Source organism: Mytilus californianus, unplaced genomic scaffold (assembly GCF_021869535.1).
Source record: "Mytilus californianus isolate M0D057914Y unplaced genomic scaffold, xbMytCali1.0.p SCAF_1, whole genome shotgun sequence".
In the NCBI taxonomy this organism is placed as follows: domain Eukaryota; kingdom Metazoa; phylum Mollusca; class Bivalvia; order Mytilida; family Mytilidae; genus Mytilus; species Mytilus californianus.
The window spans coordinates 123,912,002-123,931,111 of record NW_026262581.1 but is presented as its reverse complement, the minus strand read 5'-3'; the positions used below and the strand labels follow the sequence as shown (position 1 = coordinate 123,931,111).

Genomic DNA, 19,110 nt, shown 5'->3' with positions numbered 1-19,110 from the left:
TTACCAGGATAATCCCAGAAGGAGAATGTTCATGGCATAAAACTAATTTTTTTTTCACACTGAACCAACATAGCAAGTTACACCTATGGCTTTTTTTAAACCTCGCTTTCGCCTCATTTGACACTATCTTTTCTTTTGGTTATAACTGATCTTTCGACTTCAAGTACATGATATCTGTGAATCTATTACCACATACGAATTTTCCAAAATACACACCCTGTGTATGCAAAATGGGAAAACACGGTTTCAGTGTTTGAATTTTGTTTTTTTAAATGAAGAAAAATAACTGAAACATATCGAGAAACTGCTGTTTTACAATTTAGAAAATAATTATGTTATATGCTGCGGTGAAAAATGATCAGCAATGTAAAAGTTAATGGATGTGAAAAGGTCAAGGCCACATCTACATTTTCTTTGTCATAAATGGAAAAAAATCAGAAAATGACGCCAGTTCCGGGATATGGTAGTTAGTTGAATCTGTCATGTGACTTCCATCACCACATGACCAAAATGTAGGCATCATCACTTCTAACACATGTTGAGCAAACGGGTGAAAAAGTTTGATCTTATACTGCACAAAATATTTGGGAAATTAAAATCTAATAAGTTGGTCACCCTCCCTTCAGTCGTACGGGAATTAAGATACGTACTTACGGAACATAAATTATTTCTAGACTAGCCTCCAGAATGACGATTCTGAAAGTGCTTTAAACTTAATAGAACAGGGATACAGGCGCGCCTTCTATCTGGTGAATGACGTCATAAAGGCGGGCGAAATTGACGATCTTTTCCAGTGAAAGACATGATTCCAGAAATCGGCTATTGACGCCATTTTGTAATAGCAGCTGTTCATACAAATAGCTAAACTTGTCGTTTTGTCATCCTTTGCAGTATATGCTTGTTATAAAATCGTTTTTGTAGCATTCTACTGAATATATCTCAGAAAATTCCTTCATTTTTAGCTTTTCTCATCACTTGGCGTCCGTCGTCCGTCGTCGTCGTCCGTCGGTCTTAGCTTTTTACAAAAATCTTCTCCTCTAAAACCACTGGGCCAAATTTAACCAAACTTGGCCACAATCATCATTAGGGTATCTTGTTTAAAAAATGTGTCCGATGACCCCGCCAACCAACCAAAATAGCTGCCATGGCTAAAAATAGAACATAGGGGTAAAATGTAGATTTTGGCTTATATCTCTGAAACCAAAGCATTTAGAGTAAATCTGACAAAAGGGTAAAACTGATTATCAGGTCAAGATCTATCTGCCCTGAAATTTTCAGACAAATCTGACAACCTGTTGTTGGATTGCTGCCCCTGAATTGGTAATTTTAAGGAAATTTTGCAGTTTTTGGTTATTATCTTGAATATTATTATAGATAGAGATAAACTGTAAACAATTAAATGTTCAGCAAAGTAAGATCTACAAATAAGTTGTCATGACCAAAATTGTCAGTCGACCCCTTTAGGAGTTATTGCCCTTAATAGTCAATTTTTAACCACTTTTCGTAAATTTTTGTAATCTTTTACAAAAATCTTCTTCTCTGAAACTACTGAGACAAATTTAACCATACTTGGCCATAATCATTATTAGGGTTTCTAGTTTAAAAAATTTGTCCGATGACCCAGCCTTCCAACCATCATGGCCGACTTGGTTAAAAATAGAACATAGGGGTAAAATGCAGTTTTTGGTCTATATCTCTGAAACAAAAGCATTTAGAGCAAATCTGACAGGTGGCAAAAATGTTCATCAGATTTAGATTTATCTGCCCTGAAATTTTCAGACGAATCTGACAACCTGTTGTTGGGTTGCTGCCCCCGAGTTAGTAATTTACAAATATTTTGCAGTTTTTATACGACCGCAAAAAAATTTTTGTGGTCGTATATTGGTATGACGTTGGCGTCGTCATCGTCATCGTCGTCTGGCGTCGTCTGGCGTCGTCCGAAGACACATTGGTTTTCGCACTCTAACTTTAGTTTAAGTGACTGGATCTCTATGAAATTTTACCACAAGGTTCAATACCACAAAAGGAAGGTTGGGATTGATTTTGGGGGTTATGGTACCAACAGTAAAGGAATTAGGGGCCAAAAAGGGGCCAAAAATAAGCATTTTTGTAACTTCCAGACATAACTTGTGTGTTAGTGTATGGATCTCTCTGACATTGTACCACAAGGTTCCATATCACAAAAGGAATGCTGGGATTGATTTTGGGGGTAATTGCCTCAAAATTTTAGGAATTAGGGGCCAAAAAAGGGGCAAAAAACAAGCATTTTTCTAGTTTCATGACAATAACTTGTGTGTAAGTGTATGGATCTTTCTGAAATTGTACTACAAGGTTCCATATCACAAAGGGAAAGCTGGAATTGAGTTTGGGGGTAATTGCCGAAACGTTTAGGAATTGGGGGCCAAAAAGGGGCCAAAAATAAGCATTTTTCTAGTTTCCAGACAATAACTTGTGTTCAAGTGTATGGATCTCTCTGAAATTGTACTGCAAGGTACCATACCACAAAGGGGAGGCTGGGATTGATGATGGGGGTAATTGCCTCAATATTTTAAGAATTAGGGGCCAAAAAGGGGCAAAAAACAAGCATTTTTCTAGTTTCAGGACAATAACTTGTGTGTAAGTGTATGGATCTTTCTGAAATTGTACTACAAGGTTCCATATCACAAAGGGAAAGCTGGGTTTGAGTTTGGGGGCAATTGCCCTAAAGGTTTAGGAATTTGGGGCCAAAAAGGGGCCAAAAAACAAATTTTTTCTAGTTTCCAGATAATAACTTGTGTTCAAGTGTATGGATCTCTCTGAAATTGTACTGCAAGGTACCATACCACAAAGGGAAGGCTGGGATTGAGTTTGGGGGTGATGAATCATAAGGGGGTTCAAAAAATTTTGGGGGGGGGGTTCCTTTTTTTTCTTTTTTTCCTTTTTTTTTTCTTTTAAAATTTTCCATTTTAAGTTGGTTATTTCTGATTTATATTTAAAAGCAAATAATAATGATATGGTAGGAGATACACACCAAACAGGATGTGTAAAATATTATATAAGTATTGTGCAATAGCAAGAAATTTTCAATTGCACAGTATTGCACCATAGCAAGAAATCTTCAATTGCACAGTATTGCGCAATAGCAAGAAATCTTCAATTGCACAGTATTGCGCAATAGCAAGAAATATCCAATAGCACAATATTGCGCAATAGCAAGAAATTGTCAATTGTACAGTATTGCGCATTAGCAAGAAATATTTAATTGCACAGTATTGTGCAAAAGAAGATACTTCGTATAAATTGCTTATTTCTTGACCAATTTCAATGGGGTTTTATTCTTGAATTCTTGGGGTTCTTTAATATGCTGAATCTAACCGTGTATTTAGTTTTTGGATTTTGGGCCCCGTTTTTAAATTGGTCCACACTGAGGTCCAAAGGGTCCAAAATTAAACTTTGTTTGATTTCATCAAAAATTGAAGTATTGGGGTTCTTTGATATGCCGAATCTAACGGTGTATTTAGATTCTTAATTTTTGGTTCCGTTTTCAAATTGGTCTACATTAAGGTCCAAAGGGTCCAAAATTAAACTTAGTTTGATTTTAACAAAAATTGAATTCTTAGGGTTCTTTGATATGCTGAATCTAAACATGTATTTAGATTTTTGATTATGGGCCCAGTTTTCAAGTTGGTCCAAATCGGGGTCCAAAATTAAACTTTGTTTGATTTCAACAAAAATTGAATATATGGGGTTCTTTGATATGCTGAATCTAACCATGTATTTAGATTTTTGATTTTTGGGCCCCATTATCAACTTTGTCCACATTGAGGTCAAAAGGGTCCAAAATTAAACTTTGTTTGATTTCATCAAAAATTGAATTCTTGGGGTTCTTTGATATGCTGAATCTAACCATGTATTTAGATTTTGGATATTGGACCATAATAGGTGAATGTCCAATTTAAAATTTTTAAGTTCTTAGACCACATTCATTCTGTGTCAGAAACCTATGCTGTGTCACAATCCAAATGCAAAGCTGTATCAAGCTTGAATGTTGTGTCCATACTTGCCCCAACTGTTCAGGGTTTGACCTCTGCGGTCGTATCAAGCTGCGCCCTGCGGAGCATTTTATTTGTTATTATCTTAGATATCATTATAATATCTAATATCTAATACTATTAATTATGATTTAAACCTTATTTTACATGATTTCCAAAGCATCAGTAAATACAGGTGAGCGACACAGGCTCTTGAGAGCCTCTAGTTCTTCATGTTTGAATTTGTGATATAATTGAGGTTTGACCTTTGAACTCAATTTCGCAAATATGTGACCACTCTGGGTTTTTACGACCAAACTTTTCTTATTGTACACATTTTCCTCTTTCTTAGGTGTGTGTTCTTCCGGTACATTAAAGTTTTAAAAAATCAACTCTGGTTGCAGTACTATATCCTACGAGTCACACACGAGAATTTCACCCCATACCCGGGATTTTTTGAATACCCGCCGGGTCGTTAAATTACCCGTGAATTCAGAAAATGACCCGTTTTCAACCGGATTCTTGAGCCTTTAGACTGATTTCGTAAGTGATTTTCCTTTGAAATACCGGCAAATTCGTAATTCTTCCTGGACAGGAAGTTCAAATAGCTGTGTTAACTGTCAAATTAAGTGACCCATTAAGTGCATGGCTTCACTGGACAGCCTTTGTGTCAAACACATTGTTAATTAACACCAATTACCTTAGCTTAAGGTCATAAATAATTTGTCTATTTCAAAGTTGTTTGACAATAAATTTGAGTTACTTCCCCTTTCTTGTCACCTTAACAATATACTCCTTAGTTTTATGTTTTTTTTTGTAAAAAGATTAAATCTAAAGCAAATTGAATGCAAATACATATCAGAATATTACTTTCTTTTATTTTTCTACCTTAGAACAATTAAAAAATTATTTTGAATTTTTTTTTTTTTTTTTATCTCTACTTCCTTTAAATGCTTAATTATTTTATTACATTCCAATATCAACAATCTTTAAGAAGATGCACATAAAGATACATACTGGGAATCAAGTAGTTTGAGATAAAAATAAAAAAAAAAAAAATCAAGTAGCTTGAGAATTGATATAATACCATAATTACATTACATGTATGTTTCATTATAATACGTTATATTGATTGGCTGTTGTTATTTTGATTGGCTAACAGCAATCTCGCGTCATTCTGAAATTAACCTTCATTTCAAAATGAAGTGTAACATTCATGATGACACGAGCTTCCACAATGAAGTGCACAGGTAAATAAAAGAAAAACTTGATAGAAATCGTATTTTCATGATCCTAGCAAAAAAATGTAATTATAAGTATTGAATGCTTATAGGGTTGTAAAAGCGTTGACTGTGTGCACATTTTTAGAATGAATTCCGTGCTTCATATAAAATGTACTTCGGTCAACGCTTTTACACCCCGAAAAATTTACAAAAAGAAGCATTCAATTCTTAAATGTATGAAACAAGGAGAAGGGGTATGGCTTGGCTTAAAATGATAAAGTATAACACATTAATATTTCAATGGCTTATTATGCAATGAAAAAATAAAATTAAAGCTTTTAATTATTTTCAGTTAGTACTTCACCATGTGAACATATTTTGGAAACTGTTCGATTTAAAATATAAAGAAATGTCCCCTAAATACTTAAATTCAGCTGAAAAAAAGTTTGTACGCGTTATGACCTGAGATTTTCTTCTTCAATGCAGGTCATGCATTTTCATTTTCATAGGTTGACAGGTATGCCATAGGATTACTGAATAACATATTTATTTTCAAAGAGGCGTCATTAAGTTTCTCACCTGTGCCCATGTTCACACTTATGTGTGAGTGAATAATGTGGTTCTCTTGATTTTTGGTTGAAAAGATAACCATTTAGATAAATTTTTGATATTATTTTGACAAAATGAATCTTATTTTCAATAAATTATTTGTATGCAAACCTCATAAGCATGAGATACAACTTCAACAGCAAGATGATCAGTGTTTAGTACTTAGATTAGCACAGGTTATCTGTGTAAAGTCAGGTATATTTGTGTTAGGTTAGGTTGGGTGAGGGTTGAGTTCTCACAAACATGAACAAGGATCGTATAATTCTGTAGTTGTTGTTGGTTGCTGTCTGTCATATTTGTTTTGGTTTATTGTTTTGACATTAATCAGTTTGAATTTTCATTTTTTGTCATGTAGATAATTTTATAGCTTACTATAATGCATGGGTTTTGCTCATTGTTAAAGCAATATGGTGACCTATAGTTGCTTACAACCACATCATTTGGACTCTAATGGATAGTTGTCTCATTGCAATCATAACATATCTTCTTATTTTTATATTGTGCTGTTTCCCATCAAAGTAACAATTAATTAGCAGTACACCAATAACAGAGACAGTTGGAGCATGTTTTCAATTATTGCACCTCATGATATTTTGATGACAGAAAATGTGCTTCTGCTAAGGAAACGAGTCCAGCAAAAAATATCTAAACCATTTTAATATGGTTCATATTGAGAGGAAGGTAATTGTGCACATCCGTATTAATTGTACTCAGGTTAATTGTATTTGATTACCCATTATTTCTACATGCACTCAACAAACTATATAGACATAGTTTAATTTCAGCCAAGAAAAAGAATGACTGATTTACCCAAACATTTAGAAGGATTGATGGGTGAAGCTAACATGAAGTTTGCTAAAGGAGAATATGACGAAGCCATTTCTATGTGCTCAGAACTTATCAGGACAGGTGTGAATTTATGTTTGTAAATTTCCATTTAAAAATTAAAAAGACAATATTTGATAACATTAAATATACTTCACGTTTAACCCTGATTGGACATTATATAAATAACACATAGCTGAGAGGGTGATAGAGCAGATTGTTACCCCGAGAAAACATTGTCAATCGCGGCAAAGCCAAGGTTGACAATGTATTTTCGAGGGGTAACAATCTGCTCTATTACCCTCTCAGCTATGTATTATTTACTTTATTATACTGAATTTTATGTTAATACTGTCTGTTAAGTTTCCAATTCAAAGTAATCAACTATGACCTCTTGTACATAACAACCATCCCTATTTAGTAAAGCGCACAAATGATCAAGCGTCTCCGTGAAGGGTAATAGAGTTTTTGCCATGGGTTAGAGTAAATTATCTCCCTCGTATTAACCAATCAGAATCCCGCATAATGACATGAAGTATAATAAAGTCAATTGTTATTCATCTTTAGGACATTTTGAAATTTAGTATTTCAATTCAAGTCTTGAGTTGAGAAATACACAGAAAAATATATTGTGTCTCACAAAATGCAGTGTAAAGATAAGTTTTCTAATATGTTAAAAATTTCAGTGAGCATCAAATAATTCTGGTATAGACCATAGCAAAAAACTAAAAAAGTAACATGAAATAAAAAAATAGGACTGAAACATTTACATCATGTTTAAATTTTCTGTTGGTTTTATAATCATATAGATAAATTTAATTTTCAGCACCAAAAGCAATACAGCCTTTCCAAACATTGGCAATGATTTATGAAGAAATAGGAGATGTTGATAAATCTATGCAGGTAGGATTTATAGCCTTTGGTAGTACAAAGGATATTCTGTTTTACTGATTGCTATTTGGGAAACACCTTCCCGTGGATCGTTTCAATGGTATCATGACAGTATGATTTTCTCCATTGAGAGGCGGTAAGTTCATTCCCTACCTTGGTCACACCAAAGATTTCGAATGGTATTTGCAGCAAGTAGAAAGCAAAAAAACAACTGTTAGCCTAGATACAGTGAATGGTGAAATGTCTTGCTGCTGACTTTTACCTTACAGTTTGTACATATAGAATCTTATTGAGGCTTTTGGTCTAGTACAAACTAGGTAAAAACATATGACATTAAGATGTTATAATGAGGAATATCCATTTAATATTTTCTGCTAGACAATAAGCCAACATAGGTCTATTTATTATTGGTAAATATTGCTGCAAAATAGGTTTCTTAAAATAAATAGTTGCATTTTTACTTTCGATAGCATTGTTTGTTTGCAGCATTTCCTTACATACATTCATCTGGCATTTGATTGTTCAACAATATGCAGTAATAAATGCATGCAAACATTTCTTGATTTACAGAAAGTATTCTCTATATCTTATAGAAACCTATTCATAAAAATGCAATTCTTGTAAATAATTTTTTTTTTCATAATTGATGTGAATTTATATTTTAACATGTAGACTTTTATAATTACCTTAACTTGTTTCAGTTTAGTTTGATAGCAGCTTATCTAAAACCTGCAGATGCAGATGCGTGGATTAGATTGGCTGAAATGGCATTAGAGAAAAATGATGTGAACCAAGCCATTAAATTTTATACTTATGGTATGTTGTTAATTCAATATTTTATCAATCACTTCAATTATTTACCAAGGGCTATTGCAGAAGGTATTATAGGAAAAGGCTAAGATTATAAGAAAGAAAAAGAGCCTCCTTTCCTGACCCTAAAATGTTTTTGAACACATTTCATACTGGTTTACATTTGTTTGTCCATCCCTTTAAACTTTTTTGGTATTTCTCTCAGGAATTGCAAAACCTGATGTTTTTCAAATTTGGCATCAAGCTTCAAGTGAGAGTTCTATACTGTATGATGCGGTCCCACAACCATTTTTTGTCCCCCGTGCAAAGTGTTGAAAATCAATGCCGATCAATAATTTTTAAAAGAGTTATGGCCCTTAGAAATATTAATTATATGGAAAATTGCATTGTTCGTGCTCTCATGTGTACAATTCTTGCCAGATTTTTATGAAACTTATATTGTAGGTTTATATCAGCAATGTCTCAGACGAGTTCCAAAATCAGTGCCGGTCAATAATTTTTAAAAAGTTATGGCCCTTGAAAAATATTAACAATATGGAAAATTGCATTGTTAGCACTCTCACGTGTACAATTTTTGCCAGATTTTTATAAAACTTATATCATAGGTTTATAACAGCAATGTCTGGGACAAGTTTAAAAATCATTGCCGATCAAAAATTTTTAATAAGTGATGCCCCTTTGAAATATTAAATATATCAAAATTGCTCTTAAGTCTTCAAATCTCTTAGATAATTTGAAAAAAGTTTTTTTTGTCATGTCTACGAAAAAGGTAGTCATCTTGTATTAGCAACTTTTCCCAAACCACTATTTGAATTTTAATGAAATGTTCACAGACTCCTTATAACTTCATAACATTAAGCACCTCCTGTTTAATTTTTTGGGGTTTCCCCATATTAAAACACTGTTCACTGCTATCATGTATATATGTAAAATCTGATCCATAATAGTGTGTTTTATTTTAGCTATCCGAGCTGATCCAAACAATACAGGAACTATGTGGGAACGCTGCAGGTTATTTGAGGAGATAGGTCACCACAAAAGGGCTTTAGAAGGATATATTACAGTTCTGAAGCACCTACCTGAGGATGAGGCAGAGAAATATCTTCAGTTAGCTAGATCTGTTTCTAAGGTAAACCAAATATCTGTTACTCCTGTGCTAATAGGTACATATAGATATAAGAAGATGTGGTATGAGTGCCAATGAGACAACTCTCCATCCAAGTCACAATGTAAAAAAAGTTAACAATTATAAGTCAAAGTACGGCCTTCAACACAGAGCCTTGGCTCACACCGAACAGCAAGCTATAAAGGGCCCCAAAAGGACTAGTGTAAAACAATTCAAACAGGAAAATCAACGGTCTAATCTATATAAAAAAAAAGAAACGAGAAACAACTATGAACCACACCAACAAACAACAACCACTGAAAAACAGGCTCCTGACTTAGGACAGGTGCATAAAATGCAGCGGGTTTAAATGTTTTAACAGGCGCCAACCTTCACCCTAACCTGAGACAGTAGTGTATGTAACATTACAACATAAAAAGACACACTATAAAATGTCAATTGAAATGGCTTAACTTGATCAAAATGACATTTAAACAAAAACAAGTAAACATACACTCAACGAATAAGTTTGATCTATGACACAATATAAATACAATATTAAAACGTAGGTGACACAATATAATAACAATATTAAAACGTAGGTGCCTATATAACATAGATGTTACAGGTAGTAATAAAAAAGATGTAGGAGTAAAGAAGTGAAAATTAATCGTCATACTAAATACTTATCAAAGATGGTACATATTAGAAATAGTGAGACCAGATATAACACAGAATAAATAAACATTGATTTACAGAAATGCATTACAAATTGTGACAACAGGTCAAATTAACACGAAAGTACGATTTGAGAGTACTCGCAGTTACTGAAAGCTAGTTAAATGCCAAAAACAATTAACAGTAAAAAATCATGCATCAGAGACTAAAATCAATTAAAACATATCCCAGGGATTTAGTGTTTTAACGTAATGGACAGTCAAAGAAGACATGACTTATGAAATGCCAAAATAAAAGTATCGACAGGCAGTAGGATCGTTAGGATTTAACCTTATAATAAATATGTATCATGTTATATATAGATAAAGCAATCTCAAATTAGAAAATTAACGTGGATGTGTATTTATACATCCCAAAAACCATTCGAAAAGAATACAAATTAAGTTATATTTTAATTTGTTGATAACAAAATCGATGTTAGTGCCAATGTAAACAATATTCAAAGATCTTATTTCAACATTAATAAGATAACCTTTACTGATAAGTTAGTTTAAAGGTTGATGAGTTTACACAAATCACATAGTGATTTCCACGCTTTTAGTACAATATTAACATGAAATTTAGGATGTGAAATGTCGTTTTCAACCAGTTTTCTACAAGTACAGCCAAATTTACTAATCGAAACTTTGTATCTATGAAAGAATTTAGTAAATGTTTTAAGTAATTTATGGTAACGAAATCCCTGACTTAATAATTAACCAGTGATGTGTTGATTACGTTCATTAAAATCTATGACATCACTACACACATGGGAATAACGAACCAGTTGTGATATATGACCACTGTATGATGGAGCCAAAGGAACATCGCTGTCTAAAAAAGGAAAATTAACAATAAGGAATGAAAAATCGTCTCTTTTGTTGTAAATTTTAGTATGGAGTTTCCCTTTAGAAATTGAAATGTCTAAATCTAGAAAAGGACAACTACTGCTGTTTATGTTAGATAATGTTAAAAGGCAAATTTTTGTCAGTAGTTAAGTTTCACTAATTACACTAAAAATATTCCCTCACATAAATTTGATGTTTAATGGAGATCAGAGCAGGGACAAGAAAAAATGTGAAAATAAAAGAATGCAAACTGGTTTGGACCAAGTAATCACAAAATATAAACTCTATATAAACTTAATAAACCTCTTTACACTATTTCCTTTACATTTGTTGGACCATATGTTATATCTTTACTTTTTTTCTGCTCTGATTGGCTGACAAATAAGCTTAAGTTAACCTTTTGAGGTATATATTGAAAGACAAAAGAGGCTGAATTAAATGCCTCCTTTAATAAGTTTGTAAACCAAGATAAATATTGCATATTTTTGAGGTTATAAAAAAAATTAATTTTGATAATTTTACATGTATTTGTTTTAGTCTTATTATGAGATGGGAGAAAAAGAGATGGCAGTTAGTACCATGAAGAATGCATTTGAATCACATCCTGAATTTGTTACATCAGAAGGTAGGTTCCTTGAAGACATATTATTGATATTAGATGAGACCAGCAGGTCAAAATACATTGCTGTCATTTAAAAATAAAAAAAGCTTACTAATAGATATAAGAAGATGTGATATGAGTGCCAATGAGACAACTCTCCATCCAAGTCAAAATTTATAAAAGTAAACCAATATAGGTCAAAGTACGGTCTTCAACACGGAGCCTTGGCTCACACCGAACAGCAAGCTATAAAGGGCCCTAAAATTACTAGTGTAAAACCATTCAAACGGGAAAACCAACGGTCTAATCTATATAAAAAACGAGAAACGAGAAACACTTATGAATCACTCAATGCATGTTAAAAAAAGCTATGAAAAAAATGTGAAAAAAGTTGTGATTAGGCACAAAAATAGGGTTTATCAAAAACATAAGTTTTATATTTCAAGCTGCAGTCAAATTATATTAACAGTACCAATGTTACTGCACCAGATGGGTATTACCAAAATTTTTGTCTCTTCAGTGCTGCTTGTGGCCAAAATAATTGAAAATCTGAAACTTAATACAATTGCTGAAGAGTTAATTGAACCAAAAAAGACCTAAGAATTTCCAATCTGGACAAGAAACCAGAGATATATTCCTTAATTTAAAGTGATTTTCAATATTTTATAACAGTAAATTTCATTCATAAGATATGCAAATTTACATGCTACTACCGAAGTACTAACTTCTGGGCTGCTGATATCCTCGGGACCAACAGTCCACCTGCTGAGTGGTAATCACAGTGGTAATTATAACATTAACGGTAACTGGGGAAAAGATTTTATTATTAAAACTTTATATTGAAAGCTCCAACTCCAACTTGTTTTGAGTATCTTTTCAGAGAGTGTTTGCTGTCATTAGAAATATATTTTTCATTGCAGATGTCAACTTGTATATTGAATTACTGTTAACAGATAAACAGTTCATTCAGACAGTAGAGGTGAGTGTGTACATAGTGGCATTTTCTTCCTTCATATATGATGCAAATGTGTAACTGTGCTTCTTATTTTAAGCTCACCTGGCCAGAAGGTCCAAGTGAGCTTTTCACATCACTTGGCGTCCGTCGTCCGTCGTCGTTAACTTTTACAAAAATATTCTCCTCTGAAACTATTGGGCCAAATTTATCAAAACTTGGCCACAAACATCATTGGGGTATCTAGTTTAAAAAATGTGTCCGATGACCCCGCGTGCCAACCAAGACAGTGTGCCAGCTTGATCGTTTTCACAGGGCGGTCCGCCTGCCCTTTCCCGACTGCCACCCTGTGCCCTTTTTCTGACAAGCTGTGCCCCTTTTAAGACACCCTGCCCTTTTTCGCATGTCCGTGCCTTTATTGTCGTACTATTTTGATGAAAATACTATAAGTCTACCTAACTTCATGTTTCTGACAAGTTTATGACCCTCAGCTAATTAACATTAATAGCAGGTGTTATAAGTTGTGATTACAGGTAATTCGCTTATCGCCATCGGATGGGTCACTAATCTGTTAATCAAACATCATAGTTGACCATTATAATTATTTTTCAAAGTAAAATCGGTCAGTCTGCATTTCAATTTCAATATTTCTAATCAGACCACAATTTGCAGTTCGTTTATCATGTTTATCCATAGATGTTTTTGTAGTTTCGTCAATTGAACAAAATTGTTTTTCCCCGAAGGGTTCACATTTTAATTTCAAAATTTCAAAAACGATCACTTATTGCAGCTCGAATGACATAGGTTCGTCATTTGAATGTATTTTCGTTACATTTTATATAACTTTTCATTAAAATCTTTCGACAATTTTGATAATAAAGATTAAAACTTAATTCAAAACGTTCAAAAATATTTTCAAGAGTCATACATGTGCTTTCTTTATAATGTACCGCGTGACCGTATTTTTATAAATTTAATAGACACTAAAACGTAAAATACGAAATCATTTAGTATCAAATTAAACAAGAGAGACAAATATATTTCTACTGAGCAACTTAATTTTAAGAAATGATAGTTTCCTGCCTTTTTGTTAAACACAAACCAATCCGTAGGTGAATCTGATTCATTCTAAATTTATTATCCACTTGTCACTTCCTGTTTTCATTTCGTTTAAAAATCGAAACTAAACATGATCTACTCTTGATAAATTTAAAATAGACAGTCATTTTAATCATTCAAAGTTTATAAAAATGAATTACAAATATTGATTTCAACGTTTTTACAGGGATAGTGATAATGCAGTGTAATATTCGTAACAATTTCATTTATGCTGTGATTCCTGGTTTTAAAAAAGAGGAACCCAACTTTTGATGATTAGGATGTCCGTTAAAAATAACTGAAATTGTGAACAAAATTTGTGGATCCTCGTTCTAATCTTTTATTTAAGCATCACACCAGTCAAATCATGCCATGACTGCCTACATTTGTAGCATGCTTAAGGCCTTCAAAGATCCTGGTCATTGAAGGTCTTGGGCATATGTATAGCTAATAATATACGTCCTTGGTCCCTTACTGTTACCCAAAATAAGGCTGATATTCATCTCGCGTAAAAGTGACTAAAGCCCTCAAAACTCCTAGCTGAAACCCCTGCTGTTTACATAAAACAATGTTTGACTTGCCCTTTTTGAATTATCAATCAGCGTGCTAAAGTGCCCTTTTCATGATTGACTCCCTGCCCTATTGAAATCCTAGCTGGAACACTGCAAGATGGCCGACATAGCTAAAAATAGAACATAGGGGTAAAATGCAAGTTTTGTCTATTATTTGAAAACCGTTATAAATAGAGAAAATCTGACCGAAGCAAAAATGTTCAGAATGGTGAGCTATACCTATTGTCCATATAAGTCAAAACTGTCAAACGACTACTTATAGAAGTTATTGCCCTTAAATGACAAATTTTACCAAAAATGCAAAAATGATCAGCAAGACAAGTTCTACAGATAAGTCGCAATGGTCAAAATCGACAGTCGACTCGTTAATAAGAGTTAATGCCCTTTGATGATAATTTTTATACGCCCGTTTACGGGACGTATTATGGTATAACGTTGTCCATACGTCCGTCTGTCAACAACATGTCGGACAATAACTCAAAACCGCTTTAACCAATTTGCAACTTTGGTGAATTGTTTATATCTATTAACGTAAGCTCCCTTTCGATTTTTATAAATTTTAGATTTTATGTTTCTGAGTTATGGGATTTTATTCATTAAAAAGGGGGGATTTTCGGACAATAACTCAAAACTTTTGAGCTGTTTTCATGAAACTTTGGTGACTGTTTTATATCTATAAGAATAACCTCCCTTTAGTTTTTTTTATAAATTTCTGTTATGACATTGAGGATTTATGGAACTTTATTCTTTGCAAAAGCGACAGGTGTATAGGTCTTTATCACCAATTTTTTGCGTTTTTGCCTTATATCTTAAAAATTATAATGGATAGATAGAAACTTATATTAGCAAAAATGATCAGCAAGACAAGATCTACAATAAAGACAATATAGAGGAATCGTCTGACGACTCCTTATTGGAGTTATTGCCCTTTAATGACGATTTTTACCATTTTTTTGGCATTTTGCCTTATATGATAAAAATTATAATAGAAAAATAGACACTTTAAATCACAAAAATGATCAGGAAGGCAAGATCTACTAACAAGTCAAATTTTCCAATATAGTTAGTAGACTATTACTCTTTATAGGAGTGATTGCCCTTAAATGAGGACTTTTTTATCCTCTTTTGTGTTTTGAGCAAAAACTAAAGAAGATAGAAAGAAACTAAACAGACTAAATAATCAGCAATACAAGATCAACAAATCAGATTTTTGTCATGAATTCTATTCTCGTCTATAATGTTGGAGAGTGTCCTTTGTTGAATATGCACATAGACCAAGATGAGCGACACAAGCTCTTTAGAGCCTCTAGTTAATTTTGTGTTTTATATGTTGATCTTTTCATTGTCTGTTTTGTTGTTGCCCTGGTGTTGTCATATTTTCCTCAACTTATAAGTTTTGAATGTCTCCTTGGTATCTTCCCCCTCTTTTTTTATTAACTACCATATTTTTGTATTTATTGAATGCACCTTTGCCCGCTATGACAATTGAAGAAATTCTTACACTTGAGAATATCCAATCTTTATGGCACTAAAACTGTTCTTCAAAACAGCACCATGCAAAGCATGTCTAAACATCTATTGGTCTTTTTACAAATGATTTCAGAAAGAGTGATAAAGAAATACTGTTTTTATGCCACCGCAACTGAAAGTTGGGAGGGTGGGGGGATATTGTTTTACCCCTGTCCGTCCGTCCCATTATGGGTATATAGCTATTCCAAATAACTCCTCCTACAGTTTGAATGCTAGGAAGTGTTCACTTTGCTGGGTTTTTGTACATATATTAAATGTGTGCATGTGGTCAGGGTTTTGATTTTTATGGATATTTGCTCTTTTGGGAGATAGTTGAACTTTGTCATTTTTGGAGTAAATACTTGCATAAGAGGTGCATAGCTATTCCAGATAACTGCTTCTACAGTTTGAATGCTAGGAGGTTTTCACTTTGCTGGTTGTTTGTACATATATTGAAGGTGTGCATGTGGTCAGGGTTTTATTTTTATTAATATTTGCTCTTTTGGGAGATAGTTGAACTTTGTCATTTTTATACGCCCGTTTATGGGACATATTATGGTATACCGTTGTCCGTCTGTCTGTTTTTTTATAAATTTTAGATTTTACTTTTCCGAGTTATGGGATTTTATTCATAAAAAGGGGTGATTTTCCAGTTTTCAGACAATATCTTTAAAGTGCTTTGAGCAGTTTTCATGAAACTGGTTTATATCTATTAAGATAACCTCCCTTTAGTTTTTTTTTAAATTTCTGATATGACATTGAGAAGTTATTGAACTTCCTATTTATCTGTGTCTCCCAGACACAATAATATCTCAAAGAAAGTCCTACATTGACTTTGTTATAATACAGTTACTTCATAGTGGAGTGTGGGGGCATCACTTTGTCTAGTTGAAACAAGTAAAATACATATTTTGTAACACCCAACTTATAATTTTTCAGGTTCTTGTTAAATATTGTGGTGTAAAGTTTACTACAAGTACAAAAGAACAATGGACTGCTGTAAATACCATAGATATCAACACTATAATATCAGGAGAGATACAGCTTACTGGGTAAATGTTCATTATATACTTTCAACGTGTTGTTTATCACTTCTAAATAGAAATTCTTATTTAGGGCCCTGGCAATTAAAAGGCAATTAATTGGCAAAAGGCCTATAGTAATCAGCTTGTCCATCTGTCCACAAATAGTTTCCACTTTCTAATTTTAAAACCCCTTGGAGTTCAGTGATGAAATGTGGCATGATTATTCACTACTACCAGAAGGTTTGTCATGTACAAGGAAGAAAACTGTACACTGTAAGTCATGGTCAAAAACTTAGTTCAACTTAGCCATCCCTGTGCAAATGTAAAAACAAAATTGTTTGCACTCCCTTACTTTTAAACCCCTTGGAGTGTAGGATTGAAAACTTGGGAAGATTATTTACCACTCCCAGAAGATGTGTCATGTACACGAAAGAAAAACAATAAGTAAGTGATAGTGATCTACATGTTAACGTCAATACTTTTATACTGTATTTTAGTTTTTGTTGAGCCTGCGATTTTTGTCGCAGAAAGCTCGACATAGGGATAGTGATCCGGCGGCGGCGGCATTAGCTAACTTCTTAAAAGCTTTATATTTTAGAAGGTGGAAGACCTGGATGCTTCATACTTTGTATATGGATGCCTCATGTTACTAAGTTTCCGTCAGTCACATGTCCAATGTCCTTGACCTCATTTTCATGGTTCAGTGACTACTTGAAAAAAAAGTTAACATTTTTTGCAATGTTAAATTCTCTCTTATTATAAGTAGTAGGATAACTATATTTGGTATGTGCGTACCTTGCAAGGTCCTCATGCCCGTCAGACAGTTTTCACTTGACCTCGACCTCATTTCTTGGATCAGTGAACAAGGTTAAGTTTTGGTGGTCAAGTCCATATCTCAGATACTATAAGCAATAGGTCTAGTATATTCGGTGTATGGAAGGACTGTAAGGTGTACATGTCCAACTGGCAGGTGTCATCTGACCTTGACCTCATTTTCATGGTTCAGTGGTTATAGTTAAGTTTTTGTGTTTTGGTGTGTTTTTCTTATACTGTATGCAATAGGTCTACTTTATTTGGTGTATGGAATGATTGTAAGGTGTACATATCTAGCTGGCGGGTGTCATCTGACCTTGACCTTGTTTTCATGGTTCAGTGGTCAAGTTAAGTTTTTGAGTTTTGATCTTTTTTTCTAATACTATATGCAATAGGTCAACTATATTTGGTGTATGGAAATATTTTATGATCTATATGTCAGTCGCGCAGGTTTTATATGACCTTGACCTCATTTTCACAGTTCATTGCTCAGTGTTAAGTTTTTGTGTTTTGGTCTGTTTTTCTTAAACTATAAGCAATAGGTCAACTATATTTGTTATATGGAAGAATCGTTAACTGTACATGTCTGCCTGGCATGGTTTATCTGACCTTGACCTCATTTTCATGGTTCATTGGTCAATGTTTAGTTTTCTTGGTTAATGTTAAGTTTATGTGACAGTTGTTATAAAGCTTTATATTTAGGACTATCAACATAATATCAATGATTAGTAAAGAAGGCGAGACATTTCAGCATGTGCACTCTTGTTTGATCCTGGTTTTAACAAGTTATTTTTTATATAAACTAGAGAATAGGGATTATTCACATGGGTGTCCCAAGTTCAACTAAAGAAACTTAGTTGTAAATGAAACTAAATTTAGATATATGATGTTATATCGAGAAAAAGATTCCTTATAAATTTGATATAAATCTCTCTATTGTAGAGTCACTTAAAAAGCAGTCTAAAATCTGTGCAAAATAACGATTTCCAGATAATCACTGGAATTTTACATTGGATTGAGATGAATTAGGATTTTATGATTGTTTTTCAGCATAGTTTAATTTTTTCATGAAAAATGGACTCATCGTCATGTTTTATCTACTTTTGTAACAGTATAAAGATGTAGGCAAATGCAGAGAAACCATGGAGTTTAAATTTATTGTAAGGAAAGGTCGTCTAAGATGTTATTATTTCACATATAAATTTCCACAGCTTAAAAGTAAGGATGCTTTGGAAATGACTGCAGCAACAGTATTTCTATCTAAAATACCATTCTGCCTATTGTAGTTAACTTCTTGGATGTGTTTGATTACAAAAATATTTTACTTTGATAAGACTTCTTCTGAGGAAAACAACTTATTTTTATGATATCACTTTACAGGTGGATCTAGAAAGAAGTTGAGACATTGAGTAAGCTTTGATATATTGATAAATTACATATTTATTTGTATGTAATTCTGGGTGGTCTATTTTTAAAGGAATTATAACCATTCCTGTTGTAAC

General features: G+C 33.2%; 1 protein-coding gene across 2 annotated transcripts in view; it reads left to right on the top strand.

The window, feature by feature from the left end:
• Window positions 1-19,110, top strand: part of LOC127711830 (general transcription factor 3C polypeptide 3-like) — an 89,245-nt gene that overhangs the window by 18,779 nt on the left and 51,356 nt on the right. For both annotated transcript variants that reach the window (XM_052217986.1, XM_052217995.1), the window contains exons 6-12: window positions 6,628-6,751; window positions 7,494-7,570; window positions 8,260-8,374; window positions 9,331-9,497; window positions 11,576-11,663; window positions 12,560-12,618; window positions 16,710-16,822. In XM_052217986.1, coding sequence (XP_052073946.1) covers window positions 6,628-6,751; window positions 7,494-7,570; window positions 8,260-8,374; window positions 9,331-9,497; window positions 11,576-11,663; window positions 12,560-12,618; window positions 16,710-16,822 — 743 coding nt within the window. The remainder of the gene's footprint in view (window positions 1-6,627; window positions 6,752-7,493; window positions 7,571-8,259; window positions 8,375-9,330; window positions 9,498-11,575; window positions 11,664-12,559; window positions 12,619-16,709; window positions 16,823-19,110) is intronic.